This window comes from Xiphias gladius, chromosome 11, assembly GCF_016859285.1.
Source record: "Xiphias gladius isolate SHS-SW01 ecotype Sanya breed wild chromosome 11, ASM1685928v1, whole genome shotgun sequence".
Classification (NCBI taxonomy): Eukaryota; Metazoa; Chordata; class Actinopteri; order Istiophoriformes; family Xiphiidae; genus Xiphias; species Xiphias gladius.
Genome location: NC_053410.1, coordinates 27201974 through 27221381, shown reverse-complemented (window position 1 = coordinate 27221381; position 19408 = coordinate 27201974). Strand labels below are relative to the sequence as shown.

The window sequence follows — 19408 nt, the reverse complement described above, 5'->3', positions numbered from 1 at the left end:
AGGGCAGCAACATTTCGACCTCTTGTTCCAGTAACAGCAGTGGTTGGTACCCATAAACACATTGGACCAGAGACAGACCTGTGTCTGTGGCACCAATCAGTCTGCATAACTCTTTCCAAAAACAAGAGAAGAACTGTGGTCCCCGGTCCGAAACGATGAGGCCAGGAAGACAAAAAACAGTAGATGACATGACCTCTGCCTTCCGCTTGGCAGAGGGGAGCTGCAGCAGAGGGACAAAATGGGGCATCTTGGAAAAACGTTTCGTAATTGTGAAAATAACATTGTTACCGTTGGAGGGGGGCAGTCCAGTGACAAAGTCCAGGGAGATGTGGGACCATGGACGTCACAGAACAGGAAGAGGGAGGAGCAAGAAGGGGATGGATCTTATTCTAGCACAAACGGGGCAGGCGGTGATACACTTCCCAGTCTCTTCTTCCAGAGAAGGCCACCAGAAGTACTGTTTGAGGAGGCTGACGGTCTGACGCACCCCCGGAATGCCCCCACTGCAGTACATGTGGGCAGAGAGTTAACTGGACCAAGAGATGGCCAGGCGGATCTAGCCTGTCCAACTCTCAATGCCCTAGGTCACCATTCCGACCACTCAGATCAGGGGTAGAATGGTAGTGGGAGCCCTGGGGGAGTTGTTTGGCTCATACTGGTGGGAGAGCACATCTGGTTTGACATTCTTGGAGCTGGGAAGATAAGACAGGGTGAAGTTGAAATGGTTGAAAAACAATGGGCCCACCTTGCTTGACGGGAGTTTAACCTCTTGGCAGTTTGGATATACTCTATGTTCTTGTGGCCTGTTCATACTAGGAAAGGATGTTCAGCCTCCTCTAGCCAGTGTCTCCACTAATCTAACACCAGTTTATTGGCCAACAGCTCCTGGTTGCCCACATCATAATGTCTCTCGGCTGGGTACAACTTCATGGGAAAAAAAAGCAGACTTTAGGAGAGTGCTCTGGTTCATCGCCTCAATCTTTGGCGCTGACAAAGAGTAGATTGAAGCCCCAGGGAGAATGCCAATAGCACAGTAATATGGTCGGTGAGGAGGCAGGGACATAGCACGGGCATTGTTAAACACTTCTTTCAAGTCCATGGGGGTCTCCTCTCAGGTCGGTTCTTTTCCTTTTTCCTCTCAAACAGACAGTTGTCAATCTTCAATCTTAATGGCTAATGCAACAAAAGAATCAAAGTTGGTCGGTAGATATAGTGGTGGAAGTTGCTCTATGATTTGATCGGACAGGCTATGCAGGAATGTATTGGACAGAGAGTGTGTGTTCCAGTTGCTGTCAGCTGCCAGGCTCTGCATTCGCCAGCCATGCATGCAGCCTGTTGAAGTTCCTCCAATTTTTTTTCTTATTTTTACATATTTTTAGCTCTTTAGCTTTTTTTGTCATACTTGCTTAAATTTTACTAGTAACATATTTAAACTGTACCCTCTCTAAACATGCAGATAGAGAGTTCATGTATGTTTTTTTTCAGAGTGGAATTACATTTTTCATTCAGCTACATTTTTGAATGCTATTATTCAGCAACACTAGCATTGTGCAGCAACTCCACAGTCACATTGTTTACACCAGGGAACAGCTGACATCAGCTGGCTTCCGCACGGTGACCAGAACAACGGACAGAAGTCAGGAGGAATACAAACGGAGGATGCAAAAGAGAAACAAAGCGACGAGGGATAGAGAAGAGGAGATATAAGCCATATCTCCCTTCTATCATCATTGGCAACATAAGATTGCTGGACAGGATGGATGAGCAAACAGCCTTGGTGAGGAATTAGAGGGACTTCCATAAGTGTAGTGTTATGTGTTTCACAGAGACATGGCTACAGGAAGATACTCCAGGTCCTATCGCTACCATCAATGGCTTTCAGATGGTTTGGGCAGACAGTAATACATCTGAGAGTTGTAATAAAAGAGGCAGCGGGCTTGCCACTTGCCTGCTCTATGCTAATGGTCCATCCTCAGAACAACTACAAACCACTGGTCATGTGTCAACCCACCCACATCAAAACTTAGAGGAGGTTATCTGAAGAGACATCTGCCACTCTGCAAGACTGTTTTCAATGCACACCAAGTTTGACCAAGTTTCAGCTGCTGACATCAAAGCATGGGAATGGGAAGGCAGTAAAAAGGGTCCAGAAACAAATGTCAGTGAATATAAGAGAAGGAACGGAGGACCATAGGTGGAGGTTATAGCAGAGGCTGTGGAAGAATGACAACAGGGAGGTCTGGGCAGATATGAGGACCATCACTGGTTACAAACCCAGCAGTCAGAACTGAACTTTTTCTTCAATATATTCGACTTGCAGCTTCAAATTGTCCACTTTGATCGTAAACCACCCAGTGACAACGACACCTCCAACCTGCTGACCATCTCTGCTGACAAGGCGAGAAGGGTGCTGAGTGGACTCCGCACAGCAAAGGCTGCTGGTCCCAACGGCATCAGCCCACGGATGCTCAAGACCTGTGCCCCCCAGCTGTGTGTCATACTCCAGCCCCTCTTTAACCTCAGTATACGTGTGGAGGAGGTCCCTGTGTTGGGGAATCCTGCCTGGTTGTACCAAAGAAGGCCCGTTCCACTGCTGTCAGCAGCTACAGACTGGTAGCATTGACCTCAAACATCATGATGGCTTTTGAAAGACTGGTCGTCCCTCCATTGGTCAAGCCTTCATTGAACCCCCTCCATTTTGCTTACCAACTGGATGTGGGAGTGGACAATGCTATCACATACTGTTCTTGTTCCACCGTTCCTACACCCACCTGGACAGGCCAGGAGGCGCAGCAAGAATCATTTTTTTGATTTCTCCAGCGCTTTAACACCATTCAGCCTGCTCTGCTGGGCAAGAAGATGACTGCCATGCAGGTTGATGCTCCTCTGTTGTCCTGGATCATGGACTATTTTACCGGACATCCTCAGCATGTGCAGAACTGTGTGTCAGACACAGTGCTGAGCAGTACTGTAGCTCCTGTCCCCCATTCTTTTTATCCTGTATACCTTGGACTTTAGGTACGACAGACAGACCTGCCACCTACAGAAGTTCTCAGATGACTGCAGTTGTTGGATGCATCAGGGGGATTATGTGTCATAATGTCAGAGGGTGGTGGACAGTGTTGTGGACTGGCGTGAGCTGAACCACCTGAAGCTCAACTTCAGCCAAACAGGGGAGCTGTTGGTGGTATTCAGGAGATCCAGGACTCCTGCCACTCCTCTTTCAATTAGGGGAGAGATGGTGATGATGGTACAGGAGTACAAATACCTGGGTGTCCACTTAGACATCTAACTGGACTGGATCAGGAACTCTGCAGCTTTAGAGGAAGGGCTGCATGCTGCAGATATTTTATGATTTTGTGGTGGCCATCGCCATTTTCTATTCTGTGTTCTGCTGGGGCAATAGCCTGAGGGTGGCTGACACCAACAGACTCAACTAAAGTCAAACCTCCTCTCCATAATATTTGTTTCCCACCCTCTAGACAGTGTTCTGGTTGGTCAGAGGAGAATGTTCAGCCAGAGAATCAGAATGACTAAGTCCTCCACTGAATGCCATAGGAGGTCCTTCCCTCCTGTGGTCATCCAGTTATACAATTCCTCCTCTTTCTGCACATCTCCATCAGTACTCTGCTGTTAAACTACTTTCATTGAGTTTACCTTTGTACATTACAGTTAATTTAACTATTTACTGTTTATTTGTTTTAACCATTAATCGGCTTTGCATGTTTCTATTTTTGCTGTGATTCTACTTTGCACATTACTTTTTACTTTTGGCACATTTGTTTTTTACATTTTTCTATTTACTTACTGTGTATTTATTATTACTACTATTTATAGTAGTTTTAACTTTTTACTTATTTATTTTCCTTTCTAACTGAGTGTTGAACCATTGTAAAAAAGTAATTTCCCTGTGGGATCAATAAAGTTTTTCTGATTGTCATTTCGATTCTGAAACTGATGGCGTGATCAGCCATCTGGCTGCATCCCTGCTTGAGCACCAGCGGCCCCTGGGCTACCTCTCGACCTGAAGTACAGTGGCCAAAAATCTTTCTTAAAACCCCCGAAAAAGGCTTTCAAAGACAGGCAGATGAATTAAAGTATTTATTTATGTCCTGTTTTGAAAAATTTACATCATCAGTAGAGACCAATGAGCTTGGGATTTAGAGCCACAGACAGGGTTGCTGTTCAACAGCTACAGTTAGGTCCATACATATTTGGACAGTGACACGATTTTCATAATTTTGCGTCTGCACACCAGCACAATGGATTTGACATGAAGCCATCAAGATGTGATTGAAACATAGACTTTCAGCTTTAATTCAAGGGGTTTAACAAAAATATGGCAATATGGCATTTAAAGCCATTTTTATACATAGTCCCTCCTTTTCAAAGGCTTGGAGGTAATTGGACAATTGACAATTGATCAGTTTCATGGCCAGGTGTGGCCTGTTCCCTCATTATTGAGGGAACATGACATGTTGACAAATTAAGCATGATATGACAAATGACACATGACAAATTAAGCAGATAAAAGGTCTGGAGTTGATTCCAAGTGTTGAATTTGCATTTGGTAGCTGTTCATGGGAACTCTCAATATGCAGTCCAGGTCAAGAATACTCTGGAGGAGGTAGGTGTATCATCGTCAAAGTGTACAATCGAGAGACGCCTTGAATTAATATAAATACAGAGGATTCACCACAAGTTGCAACCCAATGGTAAGACTCAAGAAAACAAAGGATTAGACTTTGCCAGAGACCCTCTAAAAAGGCCTGCCCAGTTCTGGAACAAGATTCTTTGGACAGATGAAACCAACATTAACTTGTACCAGAATGTTGGGAAAAGAAGAAGTATGAAGTATGGAGTAAGAAAGAAACGGCTCATGATCCAAAGCATACCACATCATCTGTCAAACATGGTGGAGCCAGTGTTATGGCATGTGCATGTGTGGCTGCCAATGGAACTGGGTCATTGGTGTTTATTGATGATGTGACTGTTGATAGAAGTAGCAGAATGAATTATAAAGTGTATAGGGCTATACTATCTGCTCAGATTCAGCGAAAGGCTACAAAACTGATAGGATGGTGCTTCCCAGTACAGATGGATAGAAATGGCAAAGAAATGGAATGTTCTTCAATGGCCAAGTCAGTCACCTGACCTCAACCCAATTGAGCATCCTTTCACTTCCTGAAGACAAAACTGAGGGCAGAAAGACCCACAAAAAAGTGCTGGTTTGTCCATTTACTTTTGAGCCTCTGAAAATGAGGGACTATGTATAAAAATGGCTGTAATTCCTAAACAGTTAATTTGATATTTTTGTTAAACCCTTTGAATTAAAGCTGAAAGTCTACACTTCAAACACATCTTGATGGCTTCGTTTCATATCAATTGTGGTGATTTACAGAGTCAAAATTAGGAAAATTGTGTCACTGTCCAAATACTCATGGACCTAACTCTATATGCTTACTTAATCGCTATACAGCAGAAATAATTTTCTGTAGTTCTTAATCACCCAATACAGTTAAGATGAGGTTAAACAGAGAATCACAGTCAAGCCTGCCATGTTTCCAAACACTCCCAAAAGACCCCCCCCTCCAAAAAAAATCTGTCTGTGTTCTGACAAATGGTGGGCTGAGTGGTGAGAGAAGAGTACAAAAAAACATGATTTATTTTCAAAGCTTTTATGATGCTTTCCATTGTTCCCCTCATGCTTTAGTCTTGATGCACACTGCGACTGCCAATGGGGACGTAACTGTTGCAGAGATACAAAGGAACTGCTCAAATTACACCTGTGACAATTACTACAGCAAGGCGCTGTCTGCGGGACAAAAGAGTGTTATCTAAAACTACTCACAGAGAATGTACAGAAAAAATCAATTACTGCTAAGGCTTTGTTGCAGGTTTTAGGCTGTCTGGTATGTCACACTTAAAATATTGTATTGTCAACAGCAGATTAGTAGAACAGCACTGAGACATTACTCTCTGTAAAATCACAAAATTACATCTAATGTCGTAAATAAAAAAGGCCTCTGAGCTATACATTAGTCACTATTCTATCTACACTCATAATTTTTTTTTATTCCATACCATAATGTGAGTATGGTTTAGACCTGCTCTACATGAAAAGTGCCCTGAGATAACCTCTGTTATTATTTGGCACTATATGAATAAAACTGAATTGAATTGAATTGAATAACATGAAACATTTGCTTAGGCCTTGATGAATCCCAGCAACCTTGAAGAGGCAGCCTTAATCTTAAAAACTTTGGGTTACAAGATTTAATCAGGAGATGTGGCTGAGCCCAGCTACAGAAAGTCAGTTCTATCAGGAAGCGAGATGATGATCTTACTTACCACCTCTAAAAAAACTGCAGAACCTTGTTAGCTTAACAGTTCAGGAAATAGTATCAGTGAAGTAGAGCACTGGTCCATCACCTGGTGGACAGCCCATTTAAACGACGTCTGTCGACAACAATGACCTATTGAGTCTTACTAAACCAAACTGAACAAAGCAAAAAGTTAGGCAATTTGTGATTTTACACCACATCTTGTGTGAAAACAATATAAGAGGCTTGACCCACTGTAGTTATATATTAACCAGGCAGTCTATGACCCAATGTGCAAAGATATGTATTTGCTTTACTGTTCTTTAAACACACATTGTTTGCAAAGACAGCCCATGCAGTAAAAAAATTCACCATGGAAGAGACCTACAACCCTTGGAAGTGTCACACAGTTTTAAAAAGATTTATGTTGAAAGTATATAGTTTTATTTTTTTTAAAAGGGCTCAATAATTTCCTATAACAGCTGACCACTGTAGTTTTTTTTTTAACATTTCTGAAACAGGAGGAAATACTGTATTTGTTGGGGACTATTTTCAGCTGCATTAATCCACATTTGGTGCTCTAGTGAGTATTTCCAGCAGCAGGACGGTGTATATTGGATTAAGTCAAAATAAACTACAGTGTGTGTGTGTGTGTTCATAGTAATGGAGGAACGTTTTTAATAGTTTTTAGACAACATTTGAGTTCTGTGGCACAGAGGAAAAAGTTATAGTATATCAGGCTTTGGATACACACACAATAATTGTTAGTAGGAGACATACAGTGTTGTTTTTGGTATTTTCATGGGATTCACTGACGGTACAACAATTTACTAAAAACACCAGCATTATCCTTTAAGGCCTCTCACCTGCACCTTTTTCCTCTTTTTTTTCTCCTTATAGACATATTAATACATCTGCAAACTCTCCTCCAGTCATTACAGCACTGTAACAACCTAGCTGTGCATTGACTACAGCACATTAGCTGAGCAGATTATCTGAAAGCCCTCTGTAAACATTAACAATAGAGTTGTCACTTGCCTGAGAACATAGGGTTCCTACACCAGAAACCAACACACACAACAATTAATCCCAATTATTAGCTCAGTCATCAAAACTACTCAGAGTTCAAACCTAATGTGTAAACGTCAACAGCTCTGATGAAGCCTAATTGATAGGGAAGTTTGTTTTCACAATACCATCAGTAACTACTAGCACTCAATCTTTATAAGGTACCAAGGATTTTGAACCAAAGGGAAAAGAAGCTGGATAAAAATTCCATGCTTACAGTGAAAACCATCAGCGCTCAGCAATTTTTGAGCTCAGCTGCCTGTGCAGCCCTCTGCCATAGATGGAAACAAACTCTTTATTTAGAAGGTTCAAGAACAGCTTACTCTCTTACTGTGGAACATAATCACCACAATTGTAAATGTAAAGCAGGGCTTTGAATGTAACCATTCATCTTGAGTTACCATTTTGTCGATCAGACATCGAGGCTCTCCAAGGCCTGCACTCTCCACAGCAACCTACCTTGTATTAGAGAGCCTAAAAAGCTAAGCCACAAAATGCCAAGTAGCCCTGGGTCCTAATAACAGGACCACAGAGAGCCAACTTATAGCAATTACAGTAAGCATTAATACCGTGTTAGGCACATGGTCATTTCTCCAGTTTGCTTTCACTGTGTAGACTATTTATGTGTGGCACGGTCACACTTGCAAAGAAGGTGTTACAATAAACATGCTGGCATCTCAGCAGGTTCTGTAACAAATGTAACCATTTCCTCCCTAGAAATAACTTGGAATTTCAACCCCCTCATTCTGTCCAGCTGGTTAGAGCAGTTTGGGGTTTGATTTGATTTCCTGGAACACACTTATTTCCAACCAGACATTAAATGTGTCCCTAGACCAGCTCTAATTTCCGGTGTTGAAATAATGAAAACTGGTTTGAGCTGGGTCACATTACAGCACAGCACATTGTTCAGTATTTTAAAGAATGTCACTGAAGCCTTGCTGTGTTAAAATGATGACAGTAATAGTGATGATAATGCTGGTGATTCACCGCTAGCCTGTGCTGATTGGACCATTGCAGAGCTCGGTGTATGTGAGTATGTGTGGGAGGGCACTTGCCTCCAAATTTGGATGCTTCCAGTATAAATACACATGAAGGAATATATATTCAAATCCTGTGGATTCACCTTTTGCATTTCTTTTATGTCAAACGTGCGATGTGATTGAGGAAGAATTAAAGGCAAATTAAAGGAACACTCGTGTTAAATTGGACTGAATGAAAGACAAGGACTATACCCCACATCTTTCATATTTACCAAGGATAAGGTTTAGTCTTTTTAGACTGCTGTGTCTACGATGTTGTACAGTAAGATTAAACAATACTTTTCTGATATGTAGTTGTTCTTCTGGGGTGGATAGACCAAAATCTGAAGCAGCAATAGTTTTGAGTTCAGCCTCTAACGGGAGGAAAATGAAGGTTATTTTGTAGAGAAGAAATTCCAGAAAATAAATTCTACATCTCATCTGTTACAGGTGCCACAATTATCAATTTTACATGAGCAAATTCATTGTGAACAGTATATTAGAATTTACAGGATCCCTTTTATGGCAATAATGGAATTGGTGGAGGAAATATCAAGTGCAGCAGAAAATAATGAAAATAGAGTGGGGGTGATATGTTTTAATCCTTTAATACTTGGTACTACTGACAATGTCTTACTACTGGAGAATGTTGAAAAACTGTATATGACATTAGAAGGGTTAAACACTACTGGTTAAGAAGCTAACTTGAGAATGGCTACAAGTATGTTCAAATAAATAACTTAAATCTAAAATAATTGAAGGGTACTTCTGGGGTACCACAGGGCTCAGTGTAAAACTAAAACAAAACACAACATGTCATCACCCATGAAATTAACCTGATGTATATTTTTTGAAGTCATTGTCTCAGTCTACAGTTTCTCCAAAGACAGCTATTTTAAGTGATCAAAATGAACAAGGTCACACAAACCAAGTGTAGCAGCTTGTTACCAGGTAAATGCTTTAGGTTCACACTCAGTCTGCCTAGTGACATCACTGGCAAACACTTCAGCACACTTAGCTTAAGACTGCTCAGCATAATGACTGCTTATGTTGTTAGCCAACAAATATAATGTTTTCCCTTTTCATACTGCTAATTTCAAGCAGTATTAAAACTGGAAGGTGGTCTTTGCAGCACCGAAAAGGTTTCTGATGTGATATGAGCCTAATGGATGACTTTCTTTTGATATATAGAACCTTTTTGTTATGACTGTACAACTGATCCAGGGCACCTACCATAGGAACCCTTTATCTATGAGTGAAAACTCAGAAATGATCTCCTCTATATGTACAGTATCATACTAGTGAAGCATGGAATAGAAATTTGTTTAATATACTATTCATATTTTCCAAGTGACTTGCACTGCAATGTATGTGTTGCAATGCATGTGTTGGTGTGCACCAGGCTAATAGAATTAGCCTTGTAATTTTACTGATCTATCAAATGAAGTTCCATGAATAGTTTGGTTTAAATCACTTGAAACACAGTGTTGGCAATTTGCAACTGTGTTTGTTGTTAAAGAGATTTTATGCTGATACACAGCATACATGCAGTATTCTTTGCACACTGAGTGTGTGATATTTTTGGATATGTAGAAACTGAACACATCAGTCTTTTCTCCTCCTCAGCCGTTGTGTGTCACTGAGAGGCCAAGATGCTGCATCCTCAATCTATTTCCCAGGCTGGGGCTCTGTACCACAGCTTGAGAAGCCCAGATCCCCTTTAGTCACTCCCTTTTTAGCCTCCTTTTTACCTCTCTCAAACAATAGATCCTGCCCCACTCCATGCAGCAGCCCCCAAACACTCAATGAATAAAGTTAGTCCAACATGCAGCCCTTAAACCCACCCCAAGACTGCTGCCAGGCAGCCACACTCGCAGAATTGTTTGTTAATAGTCCAATTAGATAATTGCCATCTTTCACTCCTTTTCCTCTCTGTTTCCCATAAAGGCATGAATGGCACTCAAGGAGGGGGGCAGCTTGAAGAGGGCTTCTGGCCAGCTAAGGTGACAAGAAGGGCCAGAGAATGTTCCTTGCACTAGGCCACTGGTTTGAATTGAATCATTGTGGCCTAATCAATGGTCTTATTGGATTACTGGCCACTGCTGTGTTCTGAGATATTGTTGCACTGACAATGAAAATAGCTAAGAGTTGGTGGTTTGGTGGGTGGGTAGTGGGCTGGAAGGCGAGCGATGGAGAGAGGTAGGGGCCATTCCAGGGGTATGCATGTGTGAGAGAGAGTGTAGGCAGTCTAAGCACTAAAGACAAGTTTTTTTTCTCCTTTTTTGTATTTTTCAAATGTATAGGTTAAGATTTTGAGAGCTGAAGTGCTTCTGGGGTGCAATCATTTTAATACTGATGGATGTGGCATTAGTAGCCAGGACCTCGCTGGGCTGTTCTGCATAGTTCTCTAGATGAACACAGGATGACACAGGAAACTAACACAATTCTAGTCAAAGCAGAACCTGTTTTGCACTGCTTAAACTGGCTGGTTCACCATTGCCTTCATAAATTTTGACTGACATGGATTTGTTCGTTATGCTTTTTTCCACCTATCTCTCTCTCTCTGGCTCTCTCCCAGTGTCTATTGCTTACAATAGCATAGTGGTGAGATCTGCACATTGCAGAATTCCATTGATTGGCGAGAGAGTCAAAGGGAAAAACGGGATCAAAGTTCGCTGACATGCTGGAGCAATCAGGTGCAGTGTGAAAAGTCTTGGGAAAAAATGTCTGGCCGTGTTCTGCGGATGGAAGAATGAAGCACCCAGGAACTTTTTTCAGGTCTGGAAGAGTCGTACTCCTGCGATTGTGTGCGTTTATGTGGGGTTCAGGGAGGCTTGGTTGCGAGACAAGACCAATCATTTGTCTTGATTCCCTGGGCTGAGAGCAGGCAAACAGAGGGGGACGGGACGAGCAAACCCCTCTATCAAGACCTGATCTATTTCCCCAAACAATTTAGTGTATTCATGAGGTTACGCAAATGTGGAGGCAGCAAAATTACCGTAATCAATTGAAACAGCGAGTGCGCATCCATGGCTCTGATTATTTGAAGATCATCTATCAGCCTGATGTCTATGTAACGAGGAAAGGGGGGTCCTGAATTACTGTTGAGTTTCACTGAGAAGTACATGATCATTGGGCAAAGGGAGTTTGGTCAGTGCTAATAGGGCTCCTCGGTCTGGCAACAGAAGTATTTTCAACAAACATTAGATAGCTGACTCTGCCCTGCTGAAAGGTGCTGTTTTGAAACTAAAACCCACACTGTCCAGACGATCTGGTGTGCCGTGCTCTCTGTAATATCCTTCTTTTTTTCACCTGACAAAGGAAAAAAAGACGAGCCGCAGGTCCAAGAGGATAAACTGAGAATGGAGGTCAGGTACAACCAAGAGGCGGAAGGGATGGTGCTGAAGAATGGACTAAAGGAGGGTAAGGATGGCAAGGACTCCCAGGGCAGCTTGACCAAAAGCTTCCTCAAGGAGCAGCAGGACTCCTTTTCCCCCTCTGGGACTCTAGACAACTGCGAGAGGAACAGAGGGAGCACAGGGGACCCAGACTACTGTCGGAGAATACTAGTCCGAGGTAAGGCTTTTTTTTTGCTTGTTTATTTGTGTGTTTTGTCAGTTTTGTACTTAGATTCACATGCATTTTAGAATCAGGAAAAAAAAAGTATCTTCCAGAAAAAATTGTTAGGATTTTACTGAATTTTAAAATTAAAGTTAATGGCAAAATATCCCCTTAAACTAAAAATCAGTTATAACAGATTATTTCATTTAAATCTATGGAGCATATTTTAAATAAAGAGATCTCTGGATATGCTTTTTTCAGTTTGAGTTAGACAACTAACCGAAGTATTTGTCATGAAAATTATTTAATTGTTATTAGAGAAAAAAATGTATCTTTAATTTTAGGCCAATCTTTCTGCATGACCATAGTGATTTTTTTTCAAATTTATTATTGTCATTCAACTTTTTCTAAACACTGTGGTGAGGTAAATCTTAATACAGATTTCATACTTACATAATAACTAATGCAAATTTATTCTAAAATGTTTAATGTTAATTATTAAAATGTAAAAATGTCACGTATATTTCCCTGGTTAAATTTACATGTGTGCAACGTCATGCATTTAAGGAAAAACGCCTACAGTGTTTTATACTGTATGTACTGCATTTACTTTCTGGGTGATAAATATTAAAATGATAAATATTTAACCTCAGCAAAAAGTAGGCAATCGGAATTTATTTGTATGGATATGTAAGGTCAACAAATCATCCATGGAATTGTGTATATGACTGTCAGGAGCTCAGAGAGTAAAATAAATTAAAAATATGACTTCACTAAAAACGGAGGATTAATTACACAAGATATAATGAAAGAGCAGCTTCGCTTCTTAAACTGTAGAAAAACGTTTTTTATTGAATTTTTTTTTTTTGGAAAATCGTGTTATATATTTTTATTTATTTGTTTTTGTTTTTTTTAGTAATAAAATTATTGCAAATTTGTTTCTGACAGCACTGCCATCACTTCTATAAAGCACGATTTGAAAGGATGGTAAATTTATTACTAGCTTTTAAAAATTTTGCACATCCTTGTTAAGCAGAGTGTTACATTACCTTAATATAACTCTGATGACAGCACGCACTGTTGTAATTTTTCTTTTATGGTAACACAGGTATGGATTATATGAGTGGACTGAAATGGAACCACATCATGTTTCAGTCATTTTTATTTATGATTTTAGGTAATCCTCACTTATTAGGTGTACACATTTGTCAGCACTCGTAATACATACTGTATAATGTTATCTTTATACATCTTATTTGAATTCATACCAAATCACAGAATAACAACATTTTGGAGTTTTCTGTCAATGGTATTTAATCTGGACTGATATTTTCTGATTTAATAATTTAAAAGGTAGGTTGCTGACAGCTCATTGACGCGAAACATAATTTAAACAGTATTTGTCTCTAAGTATACCATGTTCCATTTAGTCCACATATTCATAAATTTAGTAAGTAAAATCGGAATTTGACATTTGACATTATTATGAATTCTCAGTACCTTCACTTCTGTGCTCCCTGTAGTAGTAATAATAATAATAATAATAATAATAATAATAATAATAATAATAGTTCAGGTAATTAGCAATGTAAAACCAGTCTACACCTAGGAATATATTTTTTTAATCTGTTCTGATTGTTACTTGGTTGTATTCTTTGCCTCAACATTTTTAATTCAAAGTGCGTATTTTTGCAGATGCTAAAGGCTCTATCCGAGAGATTATTCTGCCAAAGGGTTTGGATTTGGACCGGCCCAAGCGGACCCGTACCTCCTTCACTGCAGAGCAGCTCTACCGGTTAGAGATGGAGTTTCAGAGGTGCCAGTATGTGGTCGGGAGGGAACGGACTGAACTGGCACGCCAGCTCAATCTGTCTGAAACTCAGGTATAAATGCACCATCCTTGTACCTACTAGATTTAAAAATTATGAATTTATTCTGTGTTAACAGGAAAAGCTACTGTGCAAAACACATAATGGATGATTTTGTTTTTAAAAGATTTACTGTAATTTCCTTTTTGTGTCTTTTTAAACCTACTCCCTACCATCTATTTCGACTTCAGATAATCATGCTACGATCTATTAGGACCACTTGCTTTGTTACAGAAGAAGGTTATTTTACCTATACAAAGTAATTTCACTTAATTTGTAAGCCCTGACACAAATCAATAATTAATTCTGATTCAGACAAAACAGTTTGTTTATTTTGTCCTTATAATTTAAAGTAGTATACTCACATACATAATTACAGTGTTTTAATCACAGATGGAAGTAAGAATTTTGTGTTTCAGAGCTGATCATGTTTAAAACTACAGGCCTGTTTTACAAATACTACAGATGTAAATAAACATTTAATGGCACCAATAATAATCAACAACTAGTTTTTGTCAAGCGCTGGTGGTTGTATTCACAGACCTGTCAGTTAATTTAGGAGTGCTCGCAGGTTCTAGATTATTGATTGCACCTTTAAGGATTTCCCACAGAAAGATATGTAAATGTACGTATCCCTTTATAGTAAATGTAATCAATTGGTCTTTTTGATTAATTTAATGGATTGTCGATATACAGTAGCTTATGGAGTATTTGAAGGTACTGCCTGAAGGTGCTAAAATGAAAGCTGCCATTAGGAAAAAAATGTAGACTTCCTTCTCACCTAATACTGTACATGTGAGGTCAGCAGTGGGCCATGCAGTGTCCGCTGTGGGTGGACTGTGTTCGCACTCTGTGTTTGACACCAGGTTCCACAGCAACAGTCACCCAGTCACCCTGTGATTATACTCAAGGGAGCCCATGCTGTCCGCATCAAAGCTCTGGTGTATTTTCAGCTCGAGTTTCATTCATCTATTTATTTATTTTTAAAAATGTGCAAAACGGCTAACGGTGCCATCGGCTTGGTCTTTGGTGTTATGTGTTGTGGCTTTCAGTGTGGCTGAAGGAGGCTGAGCTAGAGTGGAGGTCTGCAAGAAGTCAACCTTCTCTCACAAAATGACACCACAACTTTAATCTGTTCGTTGATTTATAACAATGACAAGGTTCCTTTTATTAACAGCTTTGTAAATTTCACTTAGTTTGCTTTAACTTTTCACATTTTCAGTGTTTTAATGTTTCAATTTTTTTAATTTGACCAACACAATTGCCGCTATTCTTTTTTTTTTTTTTTTTTAACATAAATTCAAAACAAGTTAATTAAGTGTCTGAAGTTATTTTTTATAAACTGAAAATATTGGATTAACCAGCAGGGCTTCTGGACGTGAAATGGTTGTTAGCAGCTAGTGAGGAGTTAAACCACCTACTGAAGTGAAGGAAAAAAATATTCAAATCTGATTGGACTACCAGCAAGATTGAGCTGGAGGCTTCCTGCTGATTGGTACCTGCACATTTTGTTCCATATGAAATCAAACATGTGTGATTGCTGGAGACTTAAAGGTACAGTACATAGAAAACCCTGTATTTGTTTCAGTTTTGAAATGTATTCAGTTAAGAAGACTATGTGGCACTGCACGATGGATATGTCAAAGTGTCTAAATGGATCTGTTGAGCCAGATGAATGACTTGATTGAACATGTTAAATTACACGGTGGGTGCTCTTGCTACAGTTTAATCAATGATATCAACAAGAATGCATTCTTTTTTCCATCCTTAGGTGTGGGAATAAAGTGAATTCGTTTTTTTTCTCTTTATCTTGATACTACATAAACTTCTGGGTATATGCTGTACACATATTATAAAAAATATTTGCAACATTCCTGAAACAATTGGAATAGCTGAACTTTTTGATGTGACAATAATATATTTTATTCCAACTACGTGGAGATTTGGAACTTTACAAACTGGAAGAATAACCAATCAGATGTTGTCATGTTCTGAGGGGTAACCATGGAATGCTTCTTTAATTTTTAAAAAGGCGAATTTAGGATTTCTCAATTTTTTTTCTATGTAATTCTGGAGGCTAAACATACATTTTCAGGGCCAGGGAGTCCCAGGATGCTAATTAAAGAACGTACAGGTCACTGAAAACAAAGTTAATGTTGGCCATTTTGAATTTGGAGGTATGGTATTTCATAGGACCAGTTTTCCACTGGTCCTATGAAATACCATACCTCCAAATTCAAAATGTGATAGTCAGGGTTTTTGTAGCTAAGGACTGCAATGTACGGTTATTTAAATGATCAATTGATCAATATGAATATGTAATTTAGATTTCCAATTACACAATTAATCATTTAGTCCATACAATTTCAGAACAAATTTAAAAAAATAAACTATCACAAGTTCCCAGATCTATGGTGGCATCTTTATAATGGTTGTTTTCTCCAATCAAAAACTTTACTATCCAAATATATTCAATTTAAAATGAATAAAACACAGACAAGCTGCAATCCTCACATTTGAGAAACTGACTACGGTGAATGTTTGGATTTTTTGCTCGATAATTGACTTTAACAACCAAGCCATTATCAAAATTATTGGCAATTAATTTTTTTTCAATCTCAACTGATAATTTCAGCGTTAAAATAATCATTATCACATTATCATCATTATTCATTATCACACCACAATTATGCAACATAATCACATCAAACAAAAAGATTCAGTAAAACCAATGATCGTATCTGTGTTTTTTTTTTGGCAGTTCTCTGTTTCAGAGACAAACTAAAGCTGACTATTTGGATCGCAGTTCATGCTTGAACTTTTAGTAGTGTAAGAGGCTGAGAAAGTTAAGTGGGGTTCCTCAAAGGGACAGGCACCCTTTGAGGAAGTTTTTATTGCAATAACCTGCCCGTTAGTTAACCATAGTGAGCCCTCTCCTTCACGACAGAATAAAATAACAGCAGTTTTTGATCAATTACACGTTGGACCAAATTTTTTTTATATGTGTGTGTGTAAGCATCCCTGCATATACAATATAGCTACAATACATTAGTGAGTATCTGAAAGTACATGTGGCGATTGGGTTGGGAATGGACAGGCACATTAAAGGTTTTGCTGTGTGAACAAAAGCTCTTGGTAAAAGCAGTCAACTTAATCTGTGAAGACAGAATTGTATAATTCAAGGTGCAATTAACTCCAAGTACTGAGATTATCAGGTTATTGCTACACTATAATCACAGTTTTTACAGTCAGTATCACTGAAAGTGAATTATTGCAGGCCAGTCTTGTTACTGCTATGCCACCAACAACTGAAAAGGTTTTATTTAAATTAATATCTGTAACCTGTCCCATTAAGGCAATATATAATAAAATATGAACTACAATTTATACATTAGCATTCTCTAAAGGCTCTTTCTCTCATCTGTGTTCCTTCAGGTGAAGGTCTGGTTCCAGAACCGGCGCACCAAGCAGAAGAAGGACCAGGGGAAGGACTCTGAGCTGCGTTCAGTGGTTTCAGAAACGGCAGCAACCTGCAGTGTCCTCAGACTGCTGGAGCAGGGGCGGCTGCTGACACCTCCAGGTCTGCCGGGCCTCCTACCCCACTGCAGCAGCGGCACTCTGGGCTCTGCCCTGCGCCCTCCCTCAATGGCCATGGCCAGTAATGGCAGCAATAGCAGCAGCAGCAGCGGTGGCAGCAGCACTGGCACAGCAGGCGGGAGCCCTCCTCTACCCACCGTCACCAGCTCAGGGACAGTGTCGGGCCTGCAGAGCTCCCCTGCAGCTCACAGCCTCTTCAGCTTCCCCATGCCCTCCTTACTCAGTGGTGTCACCGCCCGCATTTCCTCCAATCCCCTGTCCATGGCTGGCTCGCTGGCTGGCAACCTGCAGGAACTTTCTGCCCGCTACCTGAGCTCCTCTGCTTTTGAGCCTTACTCACGGACCAATGGCAAAGAATCCATGGACAAGAAAATTCTGGAATGATGCTTTGTTGGAATTCCTGTTTCCTCTGGACATGTTTTGGTTGTTTCCTTGGCTTTCACTGTCTTTGTTTGCTTTTGCTCAGTCTCTTTCATCTGTATGTGTCAAGTTTTGTAGCAGTTTGCGTATTTCAGTGGCACTAGCACCTTGTACAAGGAAAAAAACAAAGACCTGTACAAGCTCATCTAACAATGACAAATTGGCGGTGGAAAGGTTTTGCACAAAATATTCATACAGGACTTTGTTACAGAGAATTAGAAAGACGCACTCTGAGGTGATTACTGAGGGATCTTTCAGGTTTCTGATTAACAAAGCTTTAGATCTATCTGTTAAAAAAATAACAATATGGACAGGGGCCCAGAGAATATGACTGCTTCATACCAGAAAAGCGCTACCGCTGGAGAAGCGGCACATAGTGTATAGCAGGAAGTATGGGATTGGTGACAGAAAGTGTAAAGTGATGGTACCGTTTTGAATTTTATTATTATTTGATTGTGTTGGGTAGATGCATGTCACCACAGTTAGCAGATGAGGAGAAAGAAAGTGAGTTGTCAAACACCAGCAGCAGCAGTTTGTGAGATCCAATTAGCAAATCATAATGTTTAAAATTTAAAATGCAGCATTATGACCGAACAAGCAAGGCCGTTTTTCAACATAGAATTGGGGAAGAAAAAAGTTCCTCTATTTGAAGGTCACTGCAAGGCCAGTGTCAGCGCGAAACCTAATGCATTAGACATGTCAGTGCAATTTGCTTATGCAGATGCCTTGCAAAAAATGCTCTTATAAAAAGCTCTTTTGTACATCTGTTTGTATTAAGTTTGGACCAAACCAAAACATAATCCAGAAAAGGTGTTGTCATACAGTATGATGCTTCAATTGTTCAGTGTTGTTTTCTCTATGGTTTGGTGAGGATTTAAACATTTTACAACAAAAGTCTTCACTTTGTGGCATTGTCTTCTTCAAGATGCAGTACCTGACTTTTTTGCCTGTGATTTTAATACCACTGTGAGTCCTCAGCGTTTTGGTGTACAGTTTATACTCCATGCAGGAGCTAAGTGCAGGAATGAGTTGCTGAAAGGCAGAGTCCTCAAAAGGGCTTTTGAGCATTAGTAAGCTGCTTGCTTTGTGGAACAGGTAACAGGTTTTTCAATCATTAAGAATATAGTAACCTGTGTGAAATTTTTTAGAATCCTCATAAAAGATTTAGGCAGACTGCTGCATGGGAAGACTGAATGGAATTATTGTAGTATAAAATTACCGGAAATGAGAAAAAGTACCTTAAAATTGTTATTTTATTGTAAATTATTCACTTCTGTAATTAATAGATTATTAGTATCTGGAAAATAATGAATGAATGTATTGCAGGGTTGAGGAATCAAACAAAAGCTCTTTGGTGCTGTTGTTGTGAAATATCTTGAAATTTGTGAAATGTGGTACAAATGTGCATATATATTATGTCCTGTATATGGATACAGACAAAGTGTGTTTTTCATTTTTCTTTCATACATGTTGCTATGACTCAAGTTATGATAAATTTCATGACTGTACCTCTTATACACATTGACCTGATATGTATGTTCCTGAAAGTTTT

General features: G+C 39.7%; 1 protein-coding gene across 1 annotated transcript; it reads left to right on the top strand.

The window, feature by feature from the left end:
- The first annotated feature begins 11100 nt into the window (after window positions 1-11100).
- On the top strand, window positions 11101-17848 carry vax1 (ventral anterior homeobox 1). Its single transcript, XM_040139527.1, has 4 exons — window positions 11101-11188; window positions 11732-11986; window positions 13667-13854; window positions 17275-17848. The coding sequence occupies exons 2-4, from the start codon at window positions 11773-11775 to the stop codon at window positions 17818-17820; spliced, it is 948 nt and encodes a 315-aa protein (XP_039995461.1). The 5' UTR covers window positions 11101-11188; window positions 11732-11772; the 3' UTR covers window positions 17821-17848.
- The last annotated feature ends 1560 nt before the right edge of the window (window positions 17849-19408 follow it).